Source organism: Myripristis murdjan, chromosome 18 (genome assembly GCF_902150065.1).
Source record: "Myripristis murdjan chromosome 18, fMyrMur1.1, whole genome shotgun sequence".
NCBI lineage: Eukaryota > Metazoa > Chordata > Actinopteri > Holocentriformes > Holocentridae > Myripristis > Myripristis murdjan.
In genome coordinates, this window is record NC_043997.1 from 16,806,816 (window position 1) to 16,824,903 (window position 18,088).

The 18,088-nt window shown below is 41.2% G+C and overlaps 1 protein-coding gene across 2 annotated transcripts in view; it reads left to right on the forward strand.

Annotated features, from left to right (window-relative positions):
- Positions 1-413: 413 nt before the first annotated feature.
- mpdz (multiple PDZ domain crumbs cell polarity complex component) overlaps positions 414-18,088 on the forward strand; it is a 54,609-nt gene continuing 36,934 nt past the window's right edge. The window contains exons 1-16 of one of the 2 annotated variants that reach the window (XM_030076912.1): positions 414-532; positions 2,606-2,712; positions 3,551-3,636; positions 4,524-4,538; positions 4,969-5,135; positions 8,608-8,769; positions 9,199-9,338; positions 10,596-10,809; positions 11,305-11,427; positions 11,783-11,983; positions 14,388-14,490; positions 15,089-15,177; positions 16,016-16,235; positions 17,061-17,138; positions 17,463-17,542; positions 17,808-17,954. In XM_030076912.1, coding sequence (XP_029932772.1) covers positions 3,621-3,636; positions 4,524-4,538; positions 4,969-5,135; positions 8,608-8,769; positions 9,199-9,338; positions 10,596-10,809; positions 11,305-11,427; positions 11,783-11,983; positions 14,388-14,490; positions 15,089-15,177; positions 16,016-16,235; positions 17,061-17,138; positions 17,463-17,542; positions 17,808-17,954 — 1,755 coding nt within the window. In that variant the 5' untranslated portion in view covers positions 414-532; positions 2,606-2,712; positions 3,551-3,620. The remainder of the gene's footprint in view (positions 533-2,605; positions 2,713-3,550; positions 3,637-4,523; positions 4,539-4,968; positions 5,136-8,607; positions 8,770-9,198; positions 9,339-10,595; positions 10,810-11,304; positions 11,428-11,782; positions 11,984-14,387; positions 14,491-15,088; positions 15,178-16,015; positions 16,236-17,060; positions 17,139-17,462; positions 17,543-17,807; positions 17,955-18,088) is intronic. The other variant, XM_030076913.1, reaches the window with a different exon arrangement.

An 18,088-nucleotide genomic window follows, 5' to 3' on the forward strand; every position in this document is an offset into this window, starting at 1 on the left:
TGTCCGTCTGATCAAATGGACAATTTAATTTCTAAGAGAGGATGAAATGTGGTTTACTTTTTTAACGGGGGAAGACTGTATAGTTTGCGTGTATTAATTTGTTAAGGTTGCTTAATTACTTTTAGGTGGTACAACCATCCGTGCTTTCCTCCTACTGTTTATTACCTAATTTAATCTCAAATAGGGCTCGAGCCCCTTTGGATTTTTAATTACTTGGTGTCGGGACAGATTTGCACCAGATTTGGATTAAGTGGCTTTAATTTAAAAGTATATGCTGTGGCTGTAGTCGCGATTGCAGGTATGAGCCAGAGCTGAGGCTGTCCCCCAGGCCTAGTTGTCATGGCAGCCAGCAAGCGGCGCTTCAACCCCAACTCAACCGTGTGTGTCGCTACCGCTGAAAATGTCCATAGAGGATCGAGTTACACTACGCCCCTCTCTTTAAGCCGTTGTCTGTGCGCCGTCTAGTGTGCCGTTAGCCGGACTACCACAGGATAACACACTCTCCACTGGGAAAGTAAGGGTCAACGCCTATGTAAGTCGAAGTCTTTTTTTATTTTAAACAACTTTCGCCAGGAGAAATGTTAGCCAACGTTTGGAAAATGTGTTAAAAGTACCGCGTCGCAAGCGTCAGTTGTGCGAGCTGCGATGTCGATTAAGAGGGGGCAACGTTGTGAGACGCCTGTTGTCGCGTTGGGTCACTTTAAAAGTAAAACGAGACCGAAAATGGTTTAAATTTTTATTGTCACATTTTTTTTTAAAAAAAGATGTTAGATACTGAATTTAAACAGGCGCTGTACGTGTTTTCGGCATTCAAACTGGGATATAATCTAAGTTCTTTGTTGTCTCGTCGGAAGCCTGTTGCTCCTTGCTCCATGGATGAGATGGGAAGGAGGAGGAGTTGAGAAAAGCGGATTGCGTTGAGTGCCTTGGAGAGTACATTCAAAATAATAACACGTATATAACTAGGCTGGATTTACTTCACAACAAGCGTAGGTCTATATTCAGCTAAAACTTCATATTAATAGAGCTGACTGTTGCGTAGACCACAGGGGCGATATATGACGAGGAATTGCTCGACCGATAGCCTAACGTTATATTGTTTGTTTTTCTGGAGGGGGGTCTGCATGACTAAATGCTATTGTCAGCCGCTTATTTTGGGGGTTATTTTGCGGTCACGTTCAGCAAAGCGCATGACACCTTGGGGTTAATATCATGTGTTTTGTGGAAGTTGCTGATCAAAACAACCTCGTATATTAGCCTATTTATAGTCTGTCCCATAGGAACATAATAGCTCAGCCATGAATCATGACGAGTCGGTGCGTTTTTAACTGAGGAATAAATGCACTTGAAAAAGTGAATCACCCGTATCCTTCCCTCCCTTACAAAAAAACATAGGCCCAACGCATTGGTAATTAGGAGAGTACTGTGCCAATATCACTGCAAAACTATACATTTTTATATTGTTTGATACGATTGTAGTAATGCTGTAGTAGCAGCACATGAGACAAAAATGATTCAAAATTAAGTGATAGGAATAATATAGCAATATCTGTGATTTTTCATTAGAGATGAGGGTGTGTACAGTTTCCCCTGGGACTGAAATCCAGTGTGCATAGTTGATTGACATGGATGCAGTGCATCCATGCATAGCATCCATACTGGTTGAGTATGCTGATGTAGTGATGCAACAAATATGATCAAAGTGTTGGAAACAGTCTGTCTGTGGCTTATGATTTTAAAAATTAGGCTATTAGAGTAGGCTACTGTCCACTTGTAGTGTTTACAAACATAACCCTAACCCTCACATAAAGTAAACAAACTTAAGCAATGACAGACTCAAAATACAAATGACTCTTGCATTAAATGTCATTCAGCCAGTTTGAGGGCAAAAACCAAAACTGCTAAATAAATATGCCAGTAAACTGACAAATACTCCAGTAAAGTAAACATAAACAAACTAGCATAGAGGTGATCTTGTGCCATGAGTCATGCTATTCTAAGAATCAGGGCCTTTAATTATCTAACCAATCTCCTTAAATTGTGTAATGTGTGCCTTAGACATTGCATGCTTCTAAGGTCAGTCATGAAGTTTGCAGGAATTGCAATTGGAGGATGGCAGTTCGTTAATAAGAGTATTAGTGTAATACAAAGGCCATAACCATCTTGATATGTGTTCATCAGGTCTTAAAGGCCTAATCCATTAACAGCGGCACGTGCTACCATGTGACAGTTACACCTGAGTTTTACATGCATTGCTATCCATGTAAAATACAATACATGTACGGCATGTATCTACTTGTGTTATGATAGAAATATTTTTGGAGTTATGATATGTCAAAAAAAGTTAATAAAATCTTCAGACTCTTAAAGACTATGCTTGCACTTGTGTCTATGCATACCTGTAACTTAAGTAACTTAAATGCAATTTTTTTATTCATATGAGGCCTTCCTGTTCATTGTTCAAATAAAATAGTTCAGACTTGGGGTCATGAGCCCGAGTTTTGAAATTACTCAGCCAACAATAGTCCTTATCATTTTCCATTTAAGAGGGAAAAAAGAAACACAATATACAAATTTATCATGTAAGAGCAGTCTTATGCTTTAGTTTCAGGTAACTGATTACCAATCACTTAAAGAACTTTCAGGAAGAAGTACTGGTTCAAATTTCAACAGTATGCCAGCTGCAGACATCTCAGAAAACCACTGCCAAAGGTACTTAATGAAGTTGCCAGGAATGGGAATTGCCAAGTGTTAATCCATCAATAAGAGCATTAGTCAAATATAAGGGACCTAACAACCTTGATGTATGCCCAATAGTAGTCTGTTTGTAAAGTCCTACTGCATGACTACACTCTGCAAATAGCCTGCAATTCTTCAGTACTGTGATCTGGCGGTGATATATTTTGGTGAAGCATTCTAAGAGTCTAATAAGGGCTCAATCAACAGCAAGGAAGTAAATCCGTTCCATGTTGACCTTTAGAATAGAGGACTTTTAAGAAGTTGGCTTCAAAGGAGGATGAGGCTTTCTTGGTATTCCTCTTGCTTCCTGTAAATCAAGAGTGTGTTGTGAAATTAATTAAATATTGTATGAGTGAATCTGCTCACCATCGAAGGATGTGCTGGGGCTGCACAATGAATAAAAATGAATAAAAAAAGTAAAAAAAATATATGTTATGATGTAGTCAATTTTCCAAATTGCAAGAGGCTGCAGTTACTTTATCAGGGTGGTGGGTGGTGCTGGGCCCAGTTTCTGGCAGCTTCCCTATAATTCAAATTGTACATTATCAAAAAATGAAATCTTTATCATTTTTTCAAACACTTTAAATGTTAAGCAATGTGATCTCTTTTTTTTTTTTTTAACAAACATACTCTCTTGCTATGTGTGTGTTTATTTATTTATGTATTTATTTATTTATTTATTTATTTATTTATTTTAATCGCTATCATGCAGCCCTGGAAACTGCTAACAAAGCCTGTGCCATAGCATTTCCTCCCACTTGGAGTGTGTTGTTTTAAGTTGTTGTGTGACACATTGTGTTTTACTTCGCAGGCCTTGAAAAAGGGAAGAGTAATAAGCTATTTTTAATGGACAAGGATCACATTCATTTACAGTCCTCAAAATGATTGAAACAATGGGTAAGTCATCCCTTATTTTAAGATGTTAACATTATATCACATTTTCTGTTGTTGGAAGTCCATGGTTGAGGAAACTTTGGTTCTTTAGAGGATGAAGATTTTAATGATTAAGTCACAAAAGCATGTGTTTGGCTCATGGGTTTTGCACGGTAACAACAGAATGTGATTTTATTCCCATGCCCATCTGCCAATGAGCTGAAACAGGCCCTGCCATAGGGTCAGGCCTGCAGTTATCTGTGCCATATTTCTGCCTTGTCCCAAAACCACACTATCCCTCATAAAACACACATGCACACACATAATCACACACATATACACCATACTGTGGTTGTATTTACTGTTATTATTATAACTCATTATGCACACTAAGGCAAGGGCAACCAAAACAACAGTACAGTTACCCACGCGGTACCAGTGGCAAACAGAAAATTCTCTCTGCCATGGCTCCAGCATTACTGGCTTGTTTACAGCCTCTGTTCGGAGAATCAGGCTTCTCGGTGTAAAAAATGCTTTGGACCTTGTGCACGCCCTATTAGGTGTTAGTCACAGTTGGTGAGCCTCGGAAATTGCTTCGTTTTTGTTCAAATGATGTTAGGCTGGCCCATCCTCACTAACAAGCCGCTCTGTGGAGAGCAGGAGTGTGGGCTTGAGTTGGTTGATTGTGGGGCTTATGCAGGGTCCAGCAAGCAAACTGTGGAGGGCTCTATTCTGTCTGCCTCCCCCCCTTCTGATACCTATTCTGGGCCTTGTGCAAGCCAGCATTTACTCAAAGGCAAAAAGAGGAAACATTGCTATTCTGAAAGTGAACGGTGCATTGAAAATTGAGTTTTTCTTTCTCTCTCTCTCTCTCTCTCTCTCTTTCTCTTTTTTTTAAATTTTCTTTTTAGATGCAAAACCTGAAGGTACATGATTCTGATATTGTAAGCTCTGCCAACCTTAGCTAAGCTTATGAGTGGCAAAATGTGGCTTTCTATTGCTCGTTCTTTCTGTGTCTCTCTCTCTCGCTATCTCTCTCTCTCTTTATCCCTCATCCTCATATACATTGCTAAACATGAGCAAAATTTCATTTCTGCAAGTTGAAGGCAAGCCAGATTAAAAAATGATTTAACCTAAAATTGGGCTACACTGACTGAGGGCATTTATATAAATAAATGAGGGTAGTTCAAAACACCCTTCCCTGTTTCACTGTTTCTGCCCACGTACTGACATGTCTGTGTCCTCATCCCTCCACCCCTCACCTCTCTTCACATCTATCTCCCTGTGTCTTTTTCTCCTTCCCTCTGCTCTCTCACTCTGGCCGGTGCTGTCACTGAAATATGTGACGGCCTGCAGATACACAGCGTGCCTTGCAGGCGGTGGAGCGTCTCCAGGCCAAACTAAAGGAGCGGGGGGAGGTGCCCACAGAGGAGAAACTCAGCCTGCTCAAGTCAGTGCTGCAGAGCCCCCTCTTCCACCAGATCCTGGCCCTGCAGAAGTCCGTCCAGCACCTCAAAGACCAGGTAGCCCCACCAGCAACATGCCTATATACATTCTTGCATGCAATGTTGCCCTCCTGTCCTCCTTAAGGCTGTGGTTAACAAAATTTATTAACAGCACTGCCCCTTAAACCTTTGGTCTCATTGAATCATGAACATCATGTTTGTTTCTTGCGATTCATCCATTGCATCAGTCCACTGGTTATCAATTCTGTTTGACTAGCATCAATCATCTGCTGAAAGAAATGAGAAGAATAGAATAGAATTCAACCTGAACTTATATGAAATGCTCTGAATTGATCCAACTTTTTGTCAATAGTATTTTTTTTTTTTTTTAGAATACATTAGCAATTCTGCTGTAGGATTTTTCTCACACCTCAGAAGAAAAAAGAAAAGCCATTGTCTCCAATTAGAGCATGTGTTTCTTTAGTGAATATAGGCCTAACTGTGGATTCAAATCAGAGTTTATAAACTCTTTAACTCTAACTCTAACATTTTGCAATAAAACTCTTCGGTTCTTGATCTGGGATCAGCCTTACCTCTACAGCAGGAGTTTACATGAGCATAAGTGATACTGGTCCTTGAACAGCATGCTTTTTGTCACTGTTCTATAATTTGCAAATGTCATCTCAGGTATCTGTAATAAAGTGATAAAGACAATTATAAGACTGTTTCATCCACTGAAATTTAAAATTTAAAACAGTTTTGTAATTTTTAAATTTGTAAATAATGAGGTATTTATCATTCTAAACTTAGCCAGGGGACAGTGAACAAGTTACATTTACATGAGGATGTCCTCTTGGCTGAATGTGGATGAGTGATGTGTGGTTCCCAGCATACTAAGGCCTCATGAAAGGTCATAAAGTGGGTCTAAGGGGCGAGAATGTGAGTAAACTTAACCTTTACCTTCACTTAGCTCTGAGTTGAGAGGGGAAACACTTCATAAACTAAGAATTCACTGCAAAATAGAATTTCCTTGATAACTAATCGAGTGATGCACCTCAGATATTGGTTCAAGTAAATTCTCAAAGGTGAAACGTTACCATAAGACTCGATATTGGTTGAAAGGACTTTCTACAAAGACTGTTATTTAGTGTTTGCATCTCTATGCATGAGGATAAACCAAACTGCAAAGCTTAAATCAAAAAAACGGAAAGCCAAGACAAGAACGTTGACTCAGTCAACAAATACTGTACCAGCACACTTTTTTGTAACTGTAATATTCCAAAGAGCTTTATATTATAATCATGCAAACAGTCTGAGAAGAGAAACTGTCCTCTTATCCCCATTATCCAGTCAACATCCTGTCCTGTGTGTCAGAGTGATGTTAAAGATTAGAGGGCAAGATGAATGATTGGTAATACTGAGTGGTCATAAATACAGACCAAAATGTCCCAGAGCACAGGAAGAGCATGTTTCAAAGATAAAATTGAGTTGTATTCTGCCTGTTTTCAGTGGTTGCATGATAACCAGAACATCACAAAGTACTCCTGAGATAGATTTAAATCCCTGCATTGCCCATATGTCTTTAAGGTCAGAGTATTTTCCATATTCCATGCAAGTGCTACTGTCCAGCACTCCTACTGCCCTTTGCTTTCTGCTTTCCTGGGTGACCTCACTGATTCTGTGTTTTGGGCTTGTGTCCAGACCCCTGTCTCTGCCCACAGTCTTTCAATCCCCATCCCCAATCGTGTTGCTGTGGCCACATTGCTGTCAGGGTTCATATGAGCCAGATATTATATTGTTACATGGGCAGAGATAGTTGGTCAAAGCCAGGGACTCTTCTGAGGTTGGTTCACCCTTTTGAGAATGGAACATTTGAGCATAAGAAAAGAGCTCTTAAGTCACGGTGGATATGTGCAAAGGGGCCACAGTAAGTGCTTGAGACAGAGTAAAAGTATGTGAGTTATGCAGTGGGAGGCAGGGATGCTGGAGCTTTTGTACCCCTTGTGGAATTCAGATTATAAAAACCCTGCTGGTATTTTAGTGTGCCAGAGATTTAGCTTATTTCAGAAGTGCTACATTCCCATGTGTATTGTAACTATATCAAAACTGTGTGTGTGTGTGTGTGTGTGTGTGTGTATTTTACTAAACATAATGTTTCAAGGAATCATTAATCATGAATTCTCCTCAGATCTCTCGCAAAACCTCTTCTACTTTGAGAAGAGGCATTTCAGAAATTACAACAAATATCTGAGTTTCATTTCAGTTTGTCATAGAGCTTCCAAGCCCAACAGCACTTTTTTGACCACCTTAAGCACAACCAATTTGGAGACAGGATACGTTTTGTGTTTCGTTGTGAAACAAGAGCTAAACATGTAAACACAAACACACACACACACACACACACACACTGTCCTTTGGCTCTCCTAGTTAGGCCTTGCGCAGCTCATGTCGCTATGGTGATGAGGCCTGCTCTCCAATGAGAAAGAGGCCGCCGCCACTGTGTGAAGTGGGGCAGAAACAATTTCTTAAATGTGCAAGACCCAAACTGGAACTTTAATCCTCTTAGCCAGGCCCCTGCTAACAAAGCTCATGCATGAGGACAGCAACTTAGCAGCATGCTACACTAACTTAGCCTAGCCCATAGGGTTTTCTTTGCAATGTACAGTGCTAACATATCCAGGGTTTGTTTACAAGGACTAATCTTGAGTTGTATATAAAGATGGCATAAATTACAGTATGTGTTTCTAAAGCTCTGAAAGTTTTACAGTCAAGTGATGTGAATGCACAAGTTCAAAAGGACAGCTTTAGCTTGACGATGCCATATGCCAAATGGAGTGTTTATAAAATGATTGCTATGCATTATGTCTGTCCTTTTGAATCGAATTTCGGCGGTCATAAACATTATGCCCTTTGGCTAATGAAATCGAAAAACACTCTTTTATATAGTTGTCTCGTTCATGTAATTCATCTGTCACACAAGTAAAGTCATTGCAGTAATTAAAACCCAAGCATATTAAGGCATCCAGATGGCCAGTGATGCTTTTTTCTCCCACCATGATAGAAATATTGTATTTGGAGCAGAGTCATTGTTGGAACATCAGCTAAGAGCTATTATCTCCTAAAGGATTAGGCTGCCATAGATCCAGCTAATCATGTTGGAATAACACACTATCTGGCATCCCAATGCTTTTAGACACACAGACTTCAAGGTTTTGGTATCCAAAATTAAACTTGCTAAATGTTTACGTTCACAGTTGGGATAATATGAGTCATGATGTTTTTTAGTCCAAACTTTTAATTGTCTTTGGTCGGGTTATCTCTAGTAATTACTAGGAGCACTTGGGTAAAATTCGCAGCTATTATACAGCATTGTGAACTGGAAAACCAAACACACAATACAACACTGTTTTAGATGCAGATGCTATGTGACAGTTGTGTATTTTACCTCTTATTGAGGTCAGAATGACAGGTCTTAGTGGCATTGTCCCTCAGCAAAACATATGCAGTTTTCCATTGCATTTACTGTGTGTCTTTGTCCTTATGTTTTCAGGGAAGTATCCCATCATCACTTGGTGGAGATCTTGGCGACCCTGCCATAGCAGCAAAGCCCAATGGCAGCCACCTTTCCTACCCAGATATCTCAGCTGTTCCACACATGAATGGCAAGCTATCAGCTGAAGAATTTGATCACATTATTCACTCTATGGCACAGGTATGGTCAGCTGCGAAACAGAAACAATCACTAGTTCCGTTTGTGTCCTTTCATTGAGGTAAATACCAGTGTAATGATAAGATAATATATTTACTTTTTGCTCTCTTCAAGTCTATTTCTGAGGTCCCAGCAGATTTACTACTGCTGCCTTAGAATGTTTTGATAATTTTCACCCTCATAGAATTCAGCACCTCATCTGTAAACACCTCTTGATTACCTCAAACAGGTCTTGTTTAACTCAAACTAACTATCCAAAGACATTCAAAGACGAGAGCATCAGACTGCACACAGCGCCCCTCTCTCTTGAGACACTTCAAATAGACTTGTAAGGACTGCCTATGGCTTTGATACTACAGCAAAGCAGCAAGGGGTTAAGCTGCATGTATGTGTGTTTGTGTGTGTGTGTTTGTATCTTTCAATATAACACAGGGACGCTATGTGACTCATGTGGAGCTTCTGAAGCCAGTGGCAGGGGGTCTGGGCTTTAGCGTGGTGGGCCTGAAGAGCGAGAACCGCGGGGAGCTTGGCATCTTCATACAGGAGATTCAACCAGGAAGTGTGGCTCACTGGTACAGAAGCATCAACAAGCCAAAAATCCTTAAAAACAATAATACTTAAGGATTATATCATAAAAATTCATCATTCCAGTTAGCTTTAGGGTAAAAGTCGCTTAGAGCTGGTTAGTGTTTTCACTGCAGGTCATGGAATTTAGAAAGACATAGGCCTATTCTAGACAGGGAAAGTCAGGGTGTTGATAAATTATCTTGGTAAGTCAGGAAGAATTAGGAAACATAGTTCACTTCTCCACAATAAGCCCAGCTCTAGAGGAAACCAGACTGTTTACCCCTTTAGAACTTTTCTGGGCTGAAAAACAACATTAACAAACCATGAAGAAATAACATTTTTAGGTCATGGAAGCGCTGTGACTGAGTTATGGAACATCATTGGAAAATTATGGGCCTGGGAACCAAAACTAAAAAGTACAAGCCCATGTAGCCTTATATGAGCAGGATAAGACATAATCTGGCCAGAAACCTGTTTACATCTTAGCTCACATGGGTAATTTGCTGAGACAATGATAATTTATCTGAACTGTATAAAGGTGTACTATGCAAAAGTGAGGGCTGACTGAACTAAGAACAATTTAGATTTAACCGACCAAAACTTGCAATAAGCATCAATGAGACTTAATGACAATGAGAACTGTGTATGTAGATTGAGATACAGTAGACTTGGTGTGAAAAAAAGAGGCTGAATAGGATTTTTTTTTCTTTAATCAGCTTGTTTTGGCATGTGTTGGCTCATGCTGTTCTCAAGTCAGGCAAATTTATCTATTTGGCGTTTGCACTACGTTGGCAATGCGGTTAAAGAAAGAAAATATGCACATATTTTGAATAATCTCCTGTATAGGTTCTTTTTTCATCCCATGTGCAGGCGTATGCTATATATTTTTCTATGATCAAGTGTGCTTTTTGGGAGCTGACACACCCTTTGGATCAACAGAAGACACTGTAGTGCAAGATGTAGACACTATTTCTCAACCATGTAGACTCAGTCGGTGTAGATCCATCAAATTTCATGCTTATTCCACAATTTTGTCAGTTGAGTGTTGTCGATTTTACATTGTGCACTTCTAAGTTAATGTATACCTCAAGTAGTCATAGACAGTGGGCATGCTATATAATATACTGTATCTCAAATATCACTAATCAGGTATATCAATATTTACTTAAAAGACAGTTCTAGATAAAATTGTAAAGACTCTAGCCCCCCTATTCATTGTACCCCTCCCTCAGCCACTTATCACATGCTCCCTTTCTATACAGTGATGGGAAGCTGAAAGAGGCCGATCAGATCTTGGCCATAAACAGGCAGCCCCTGGACCAGACAGTGACCCACCAGCAGGCCATAGCCATCCTGCAGAGTGCCTCAGAGAGGGTACAGCTCACAGTGGCTAGGGGGCCAATACCTCAGTTGGCCAGCCCTGTGGTGTCCCGCACCCCGTCTGCTGCCAGCACTCTGTCTGCCAACTCCAGCGCGGTATAAATATATTCACACACCAGTGCCAAGCCACTGAAAGTTAGCACATGTATGCACACATGCACACTAGGCAATACATCCAATGATTTACATGTGTAGTAATGATATGCAGGAAGAATACTCTCGTGCTTGTTTTCACATAAATAAAGCGCATGATATGGAAACATCACATTCACACATATGTGCACACATGCTCATACAGATACGGTTTTCCATGACAACAGTTCTGTTGTGTCCTGCAGCCCTGTGTGGCAGTACCATGTATTAGTAAAATACATAGTACAGCCAGCGCAGTATTATACTTTCTGGTCCTCTGCAATTCAGTACAGAACCGAAGGTGGTTACAATACCTTGATTAAAAATAACTGTAAAACTAATCCAGACATAATTTTTTTGGCTGTTTGTTTCTTTATTATTTTAATGGTTTGGGAGCTAAAATGTCTAAAATGTGACTCCTCAATTGTCATATTGCTGCTTCTCTCTCGCTTAACCCAGTGGCAGCATGTGGAGACCATTGAGCTGGTAAATGATGGCACCGGCCTTGGCTTCGGCATTGTGGGAGGAAAGACCACTGGGGTCATCGTCAAAACCATCCTTCCAGGAGGCATCGCTGATCAGGTGAATGCATGGATGCATCTTTATTCTTTCTCACTTAATTCTCTCAGAAGAGTTAAGTATTGTTTGCATAGTGAAAACTGCAAAGTATGATGGAGTCCAGTCAGGTGAATATACTGATATTCAGCACAATACCACAATTATTTGTCACTCAGTCTTGTGTTGTCCTTTTTTTTTTTTGATTCTCAGCAAGCCTATAGGTTTTCTAGCATCAGTGCTCAATAAGCATTGATTGTTACAGTCTTCTTCAGGGGCTTGATTTCCACTGAAACCACCCATGCTAAAAGGAATCATTCATAACACTTTGAATATAACTGTTCATTAATAATTTAACTGTAACTTGCCTTGTCCATGTCAGGACGGCCGCCTGCACAGTGGGGACCACATCCTGAGGATTGGTGACACAGACCTGTACGGCATGGGCAGCGAGCAGGTGGCCCAGGTCCTTCGGCAGTGTGGCAACAGAGTGAAGTTGGTCGTCACCAGGGGTCCTGTGGACGAGAATCCTTCTGTCACTGCAGTCATGCCAGTGATGCTGCCCACTGTCAGTGAACAACTGGTGAGTGGGTTTACTGTGTCATTGCGTCATCACATCAAGACGTACAGTATATGAGAGTTTGATACACAGGATATATTCTAGCGCTGGCCTTAGCTATTTGAAAATTTAGACATTTGTTTATTAGGTTGACATTTAAACCCAAGTTTAGGAATGTAGAATTTTAATGCTTATTATTTAGAACAAGTTGCCCCATTGCTTGGACTGATTATTCAAATGTTCTTTCTGAAATCACAATTCATTCTGAGGGCTCTAGTTTCCTGGCGCAGCGCGGGGTGGCGCAGTGAGGCGAACCCCGCGCAGAGCTAGTTTCGACCGGCGAAACGGGAGAGGCGGACAGTTTCCAAGTTTCGCAGACGGACGTGCGCCGAGATGGGAGTGGCGGCGCAGCGGGGGGAGGTGTCAACTGATTCAGCTTGGCGCAGTGACAGTTTCGTGCCAAAAGGCTTCGCTGAGGTGCGCCAAAAGCTCGTCATCTGAAACAACCCGTGGCTGGCGCAGTGGAAGTTTGGCTGACTGGCGCACATCACCAAAACCTCACAATCAGCATAAACGGTGCCAATCTCCTTTGATCTGACATCAGTGGTGATGGGACAGTTGATATGGAGATATATGTATGTGCTGATTGTGATCGTAGCATTGAATAGTGTTTTTTGTCGGTATTTATTGCATCGTTCATGTGCCTGACATTCCGGAAGCCTGCCTGTGAGGTTTTGGTGACGTGTCCGCACTGCTCGCCGGTCTCCGCTCCACGCCTGTCTCCTGGGCTCCGCTCCGCCTGTGGCAGTAGACCTCCTTGTCTGTTGTGTAAACTTTCATTACGCCTTCGCGCAGCGCATTTTAAAGGCGAGGACAGGGGCTCATTTGATTGGTTAAATGTGAATCGGCTGTGTCAAACCCACTCCACGCCTTCTCTCCTCCCTTGCGCCGGTAGGAGGGACGGCGGAGTACTTGCGCCACCGAGCATGGCATGCCAAACTTGGAAAATCCGCCTGGCCACACCCAGTTGGCGAAGCGCATCTGCGCTACGCCCCCGCCTCGCCAGGTCTGCGAAACTAGAGCCCTTAGTCTGTGTTATGACATTTGGGGCAGCCCAAATAAACTTTCATAAGTGTACTTTGTAATGTGCAGTGTAGGCTTCTTACACAGTCTTTACCCAGCTGAACCGGCTAAAAAAAAATGCAGTAGCTGAGCCTAAAATTAAGCATAGAATTAATCATGATAAATTTCCAAAGGCATGCTTTATCCACCTGGTATGATCATCTTAACACTGTGGGAGGGAGATCCATAGGAGCCACTGTATCTCTTAGAGTAAGAAACTTTATACAGATGATTTTTGAGTGATATTTTTTTTTTCAAAACTAGGCCATTTTACACTGTGCATCTGGTAGCTTTAAGATGATTTTGTCGACATTTGCAGCTTTGACTTTTTTGTGATCCTCCCTCATGTCACGTAGACAGCACTTCACTGTTTGCCAGTTTCCCACTGAGCCGAACTTCCACACCACTTTATGCATAGATGATGGAATGAGCTGGTTGCCATGGTATTTGCTAAAGACTCACAACACATTCCTGGTCAGGTCTGGCTGTTATCTGTTTTTTCTTTTCAGTGGTTGTTTGGATCAGGACCAGTTAGTTTAAAACACCCTCTCTGCCATCTTGACATACACACAAATTGACACTATGCTCTGCCTCTTCTCCCGTGCAAAGACCCCTTTATAAGACAGCCGAAGTATACCTTCCCTCTATTGATTTTGGAATCAGGCACTGTGTCACATTCAGTTTAATATCAGGAGTTTGAATATCCCTCGAGAAAAATCGATTCTCTATACTCACCTGGCAAGACAATGATTGATTACTATATATATTACACACACTCAGAGATCACACATAAAATGCACTTACATCAGAAACACATCAGCCCCAAAGTTCAGGTCTTTCATCTCCATTTCCATCTATGTGTCTTTTTTTGACAGCCTAGGTCTAGAATAAAGGAAATTAGAATTACAGGTTACACCTGTGACTCAGACTTTGTAGAGCAGAGACTGCATTACTTCCTTACAAACAGCACTTACCAACAGTGATTTCAGGGCTATTATCAACACTCAGCCCCTATTTACACATGAATGCATTTCAGTGACTCACTCTTTGACTGATGCATAATATACCCTTTCATCATCAAACACATTAGCTGTATTTTTGGGTGGCTGACATGTTCAGAGTGCTCATTAATCATAGAGTTCAGTGCTGATGGAAAGTTGTGGAATGAATGTTTGTTACCGTGTGGAGGAGTTGGGAAACTGAAGTGCCATGACTTGAGTTTTCATAATGCCCATATTTGTTAGTTTTTGCTGTAACTTTTTAATCAGGTGGCATTGGTCTGTCATTCTAATGTCTTTCTCAACAGGGCTATGAGGAAGAGGAGGCTGAAGCTTTTGATGTTAGGTTGACCAAGAACGCCCAGGGATTGGGGATCACCATTGCAGGCTATGTTGGAGATAAAAATTTAGGTGAGAGATGGCAGATTTGCCTTAGCCATCAAATTACAAGTTCCAAATGATTAATCGATTAATAATATATGTTATCATGGGCTGGATCTTAATCAAGAATGAGTGTTGTTGACCGAATAAGTTGACAAGGAGGGTGCATTTTGGTTATTTGCTAACAAATCACCTACCGAATGATATAGTAATGTACAATACAATTCAATATTGTCTGTCCACAACAAGAAAATACAGGAACCCTCTTCTGCTTTGACAAGTAGAATATAACAACCAATAACAACCAACAGACAGGTCGTTCAGGCTATAAACCTTTCTTAGAGCCTATGATAGTCAATACAGAACTGGGTAAGAATTATCCTACATTTTGAGTTCAAAGTTGAGCCGTTGGTTGTCTTCATTGTTCAAACTTGGCAGAAGAACACCATGTGCACATTATTGTTAATGAGTTATGTAACATTTGAAATACACTTCAAACATGGTCTTTGTTTTAACACACTGGAAAACATTCGTTTGTTTGTTCCTTTGATCCTCTAGGAATATCCTGTCTCACTACATGCCTGCTTTTCTCATTTCTTTTATTTTGTGACTTGTTCTTACGTCCTAGAGCCCTCTGGTATTTTTGTGAAGAGTATAACCAAAGATAGTGCTGTAGACCAAGATGGACGTATTCATGTGGGAGACCAGATCATAGCTGTGAGTGCCTCATTCATGCTCTATTGCTATCACTACGTTCTCTTTTCAGTGTCATATGGTAAAATATGTTTTATCACATCTATTTTAGAGATCACAATTATTCATTGTAGAGGGGAATTATTAGATGCATAATTTTGAATAATTTAGAATGAGCTGACAGTTCATAAACAGCTTTTACTTGTGACTCTACATAAAAAACAGTGCAATTAATTTCATCCCTGCAGCACATTAACAATTAAGTTAAACTTCGTGCAGCGTCTCACATCATTGGAAACATGAGTAAATTGTGCCTTGTGTTTTCTAAACTTCTTAAAAACTCTGCGTTTGATTCAGGGTATTGGTGTGTATGTGTGTGTGTGTGTGTGTGTGTGTGTGTGTGTGTGTGTGTGTGTGTGTGTGTGTGTGTGCGCGTGTGTGTCAGTATATGCTTGAGTTTTTGTACCTCAAGTTGTCCCAGACATAATACAAAGGCTTAAACTTCAAGGCTCATGTGCTTTGGGACAGAGGAACTGAATAAAACACTTAATGGACAGTCCACTTAGTCTGAATTATTCATGTTTACATGGCTTTTAACTACCCTGAATGGTCTAAATATCTAAAATCCATGCAAGTGAATTGCTAAAACAGATGGGAACACACAGATGCAGCATTCTGTTTCTCTCTAAGCCTAGTGGTGCCTACATCCTCCCAGTGTTTATAATCACTTACATCAATCTCATTTCAATTTCAACTATGCCAACCATGAATATAGACAGCAATTCAGCACTCTCAGAATGTCTATGGAAGCTGTTTTGCCCCTTGTCTAATCCACCATTGTATAAACGGTTGCCCTCTGCAGGTTGATGGTGTAAACATCCAGGGCTTCACCAATCAGCAGGCAGTGGAAGTCCTCCGGCACACAGGCCAGACGGTTCACCTTAAGCTGGTCCGACGGGGCTTCCGACCTGAGGAGATCCCCCTCGCTGTGGCCCCCACCGTGACCGTCCTGCCCCCCTGCACCACCATCCCCACCACTGCCACAGTCATGAGGGAGCTCGAGCTGGAGGAGGCTGCTCAAGGTAGAGTCAGGATAAAGCAGACACTGTGGGTTGGTGGTGAAATTTAATGAGGATAGAGGCAACATCCCTCGCTGCTCATCATCCTGTCAGAAGTTGCATCATTTGATGTGTGGAGACAGCTCAAACACAAGCCTCACAGAAACAGTGAAGGGAGATAAATACCACTCCAAAGATGAATTTCAGGCAGTTTATCAGTGTAGTAAAAGTGGTCTTAGTGCGTGGTACTGCTGGGAAACAGAACTTTCTCAAGCTATGTCAAACAAGTTGACTCCACTCACATTCAGTATTCTGTGTCCAAATTGGCATCAACACCATGATGCCAATCAACTCAGTTATAATGTGGTGAGGCTGTGCCCTTAATTGGGCACAGATATCATTACGACTTCACTCTGCCAGATAAGGGTGGGAACGGGATCAGATGGTTTCCTTTCTATTTAGCTCCCCTCACCACAACCACATTCCCATAGATAGAACCCCAAGCCCTCCAGCCTGTCATTTAGACCTTGAACTATATGAAGCCTGCAATTGAGCCAGCGGTAAATGAATCAACGCATGATGCAGTGCTTCACAGAGCACATAATACCTACTGTAGCGTCTGAGAGGGCACGATCACAATTCTGAAACGGACTTAAGCAGAAATCTGCTGGTATGCACTCCAAGCTGTGATGTATGTTTTGATTATGTGTGCCTGTGGTGGGAAGATGACTTTGTGCTCATCCTGCAGGTAGCTGTGTGCATATACTGTGTTTGCTAGTGCATATTGGTGTCTGTGCCACTGCATGCTAATGTCTGTTACTGTTGGTTCTGTGTTTACTGTCACTACAGATGAGAAGCAGCTCCAGTCAAAGGCTGACGGATCTGATGTCAGCCCAGTCAGGGATCAGCTAACAGAGGACAGAGATGGTAGGAGACTGAGATCCTGTATTAAGCACACTAGCAGAGATACTGGATACAAATTTGATAGATATCAGCTATCATTGTTCAAATAAGACTGAAGACCAACACATTTTGTTCATAAGAATTATCTGAAATAGAGTGATGGGTGCTGTTTATATTTGTAATATTGCCAGATGAAAGCTTCTTTGATGTGGGTCTTGCCCCCTTAACTTGTTAAGTTCTTTGCCAAAATACAGGAAGGCAGATTGCATTGCAGGCTGCTGTCACCTTTGTATTCAGTCCATGATTTTTTGTGTTTTTAAATGAATGTTGTATATGATGTTTTTCAAGGGATCAAACTCACAGCCTTTGAAGAGCAGGAACTCATTAACAAGTGGCAGGAGATTCTGGGTCCGAGTAACGAAGTTGTAGTAAGTCTGTGTTTCAGATGACTTCCTCTTTGTCTTGCAACAGATTGCACTCACTAGAAATTAGTTGCCAGGCAACTGTTTCATAATGATAAATTTGCCAACTAAAATGAAATGATAGTAAAAAAAGAAACATGTACCTTTAAAGGAAGCATGACTTCAGGAAGGCTGGCATCATTAGCAGACTTGTAGTTAAAATAATAAAACCTTACGCCAACTTGCTTTTCACACAAGCCAGCTGAGATGTGGCTCCTTGTTCCCATGCCAGGTGGCTCAGGTGGAGAAGTTTAGTGAGAACAGCGGCCTGGGGATCAGTCTAGAAGCTAACAGCGGGCACCATTACATCCGATCTGTCCTGCCAGAAGGACCTGTCGGACGTTGTGGCAAACTCTTCAGTGGAGATGAACTGCTTGAGGTAGAGGTCTTTTAGAGGGCAAAACAAAAAATCAACAGGAAATGTTGACCTGGATGTTTCATATAGTTTATTTTTCATTAATGCCTTCTGTACTGTTTTTAGAAAACATTTGCACATTGGATGATTAAGGATAA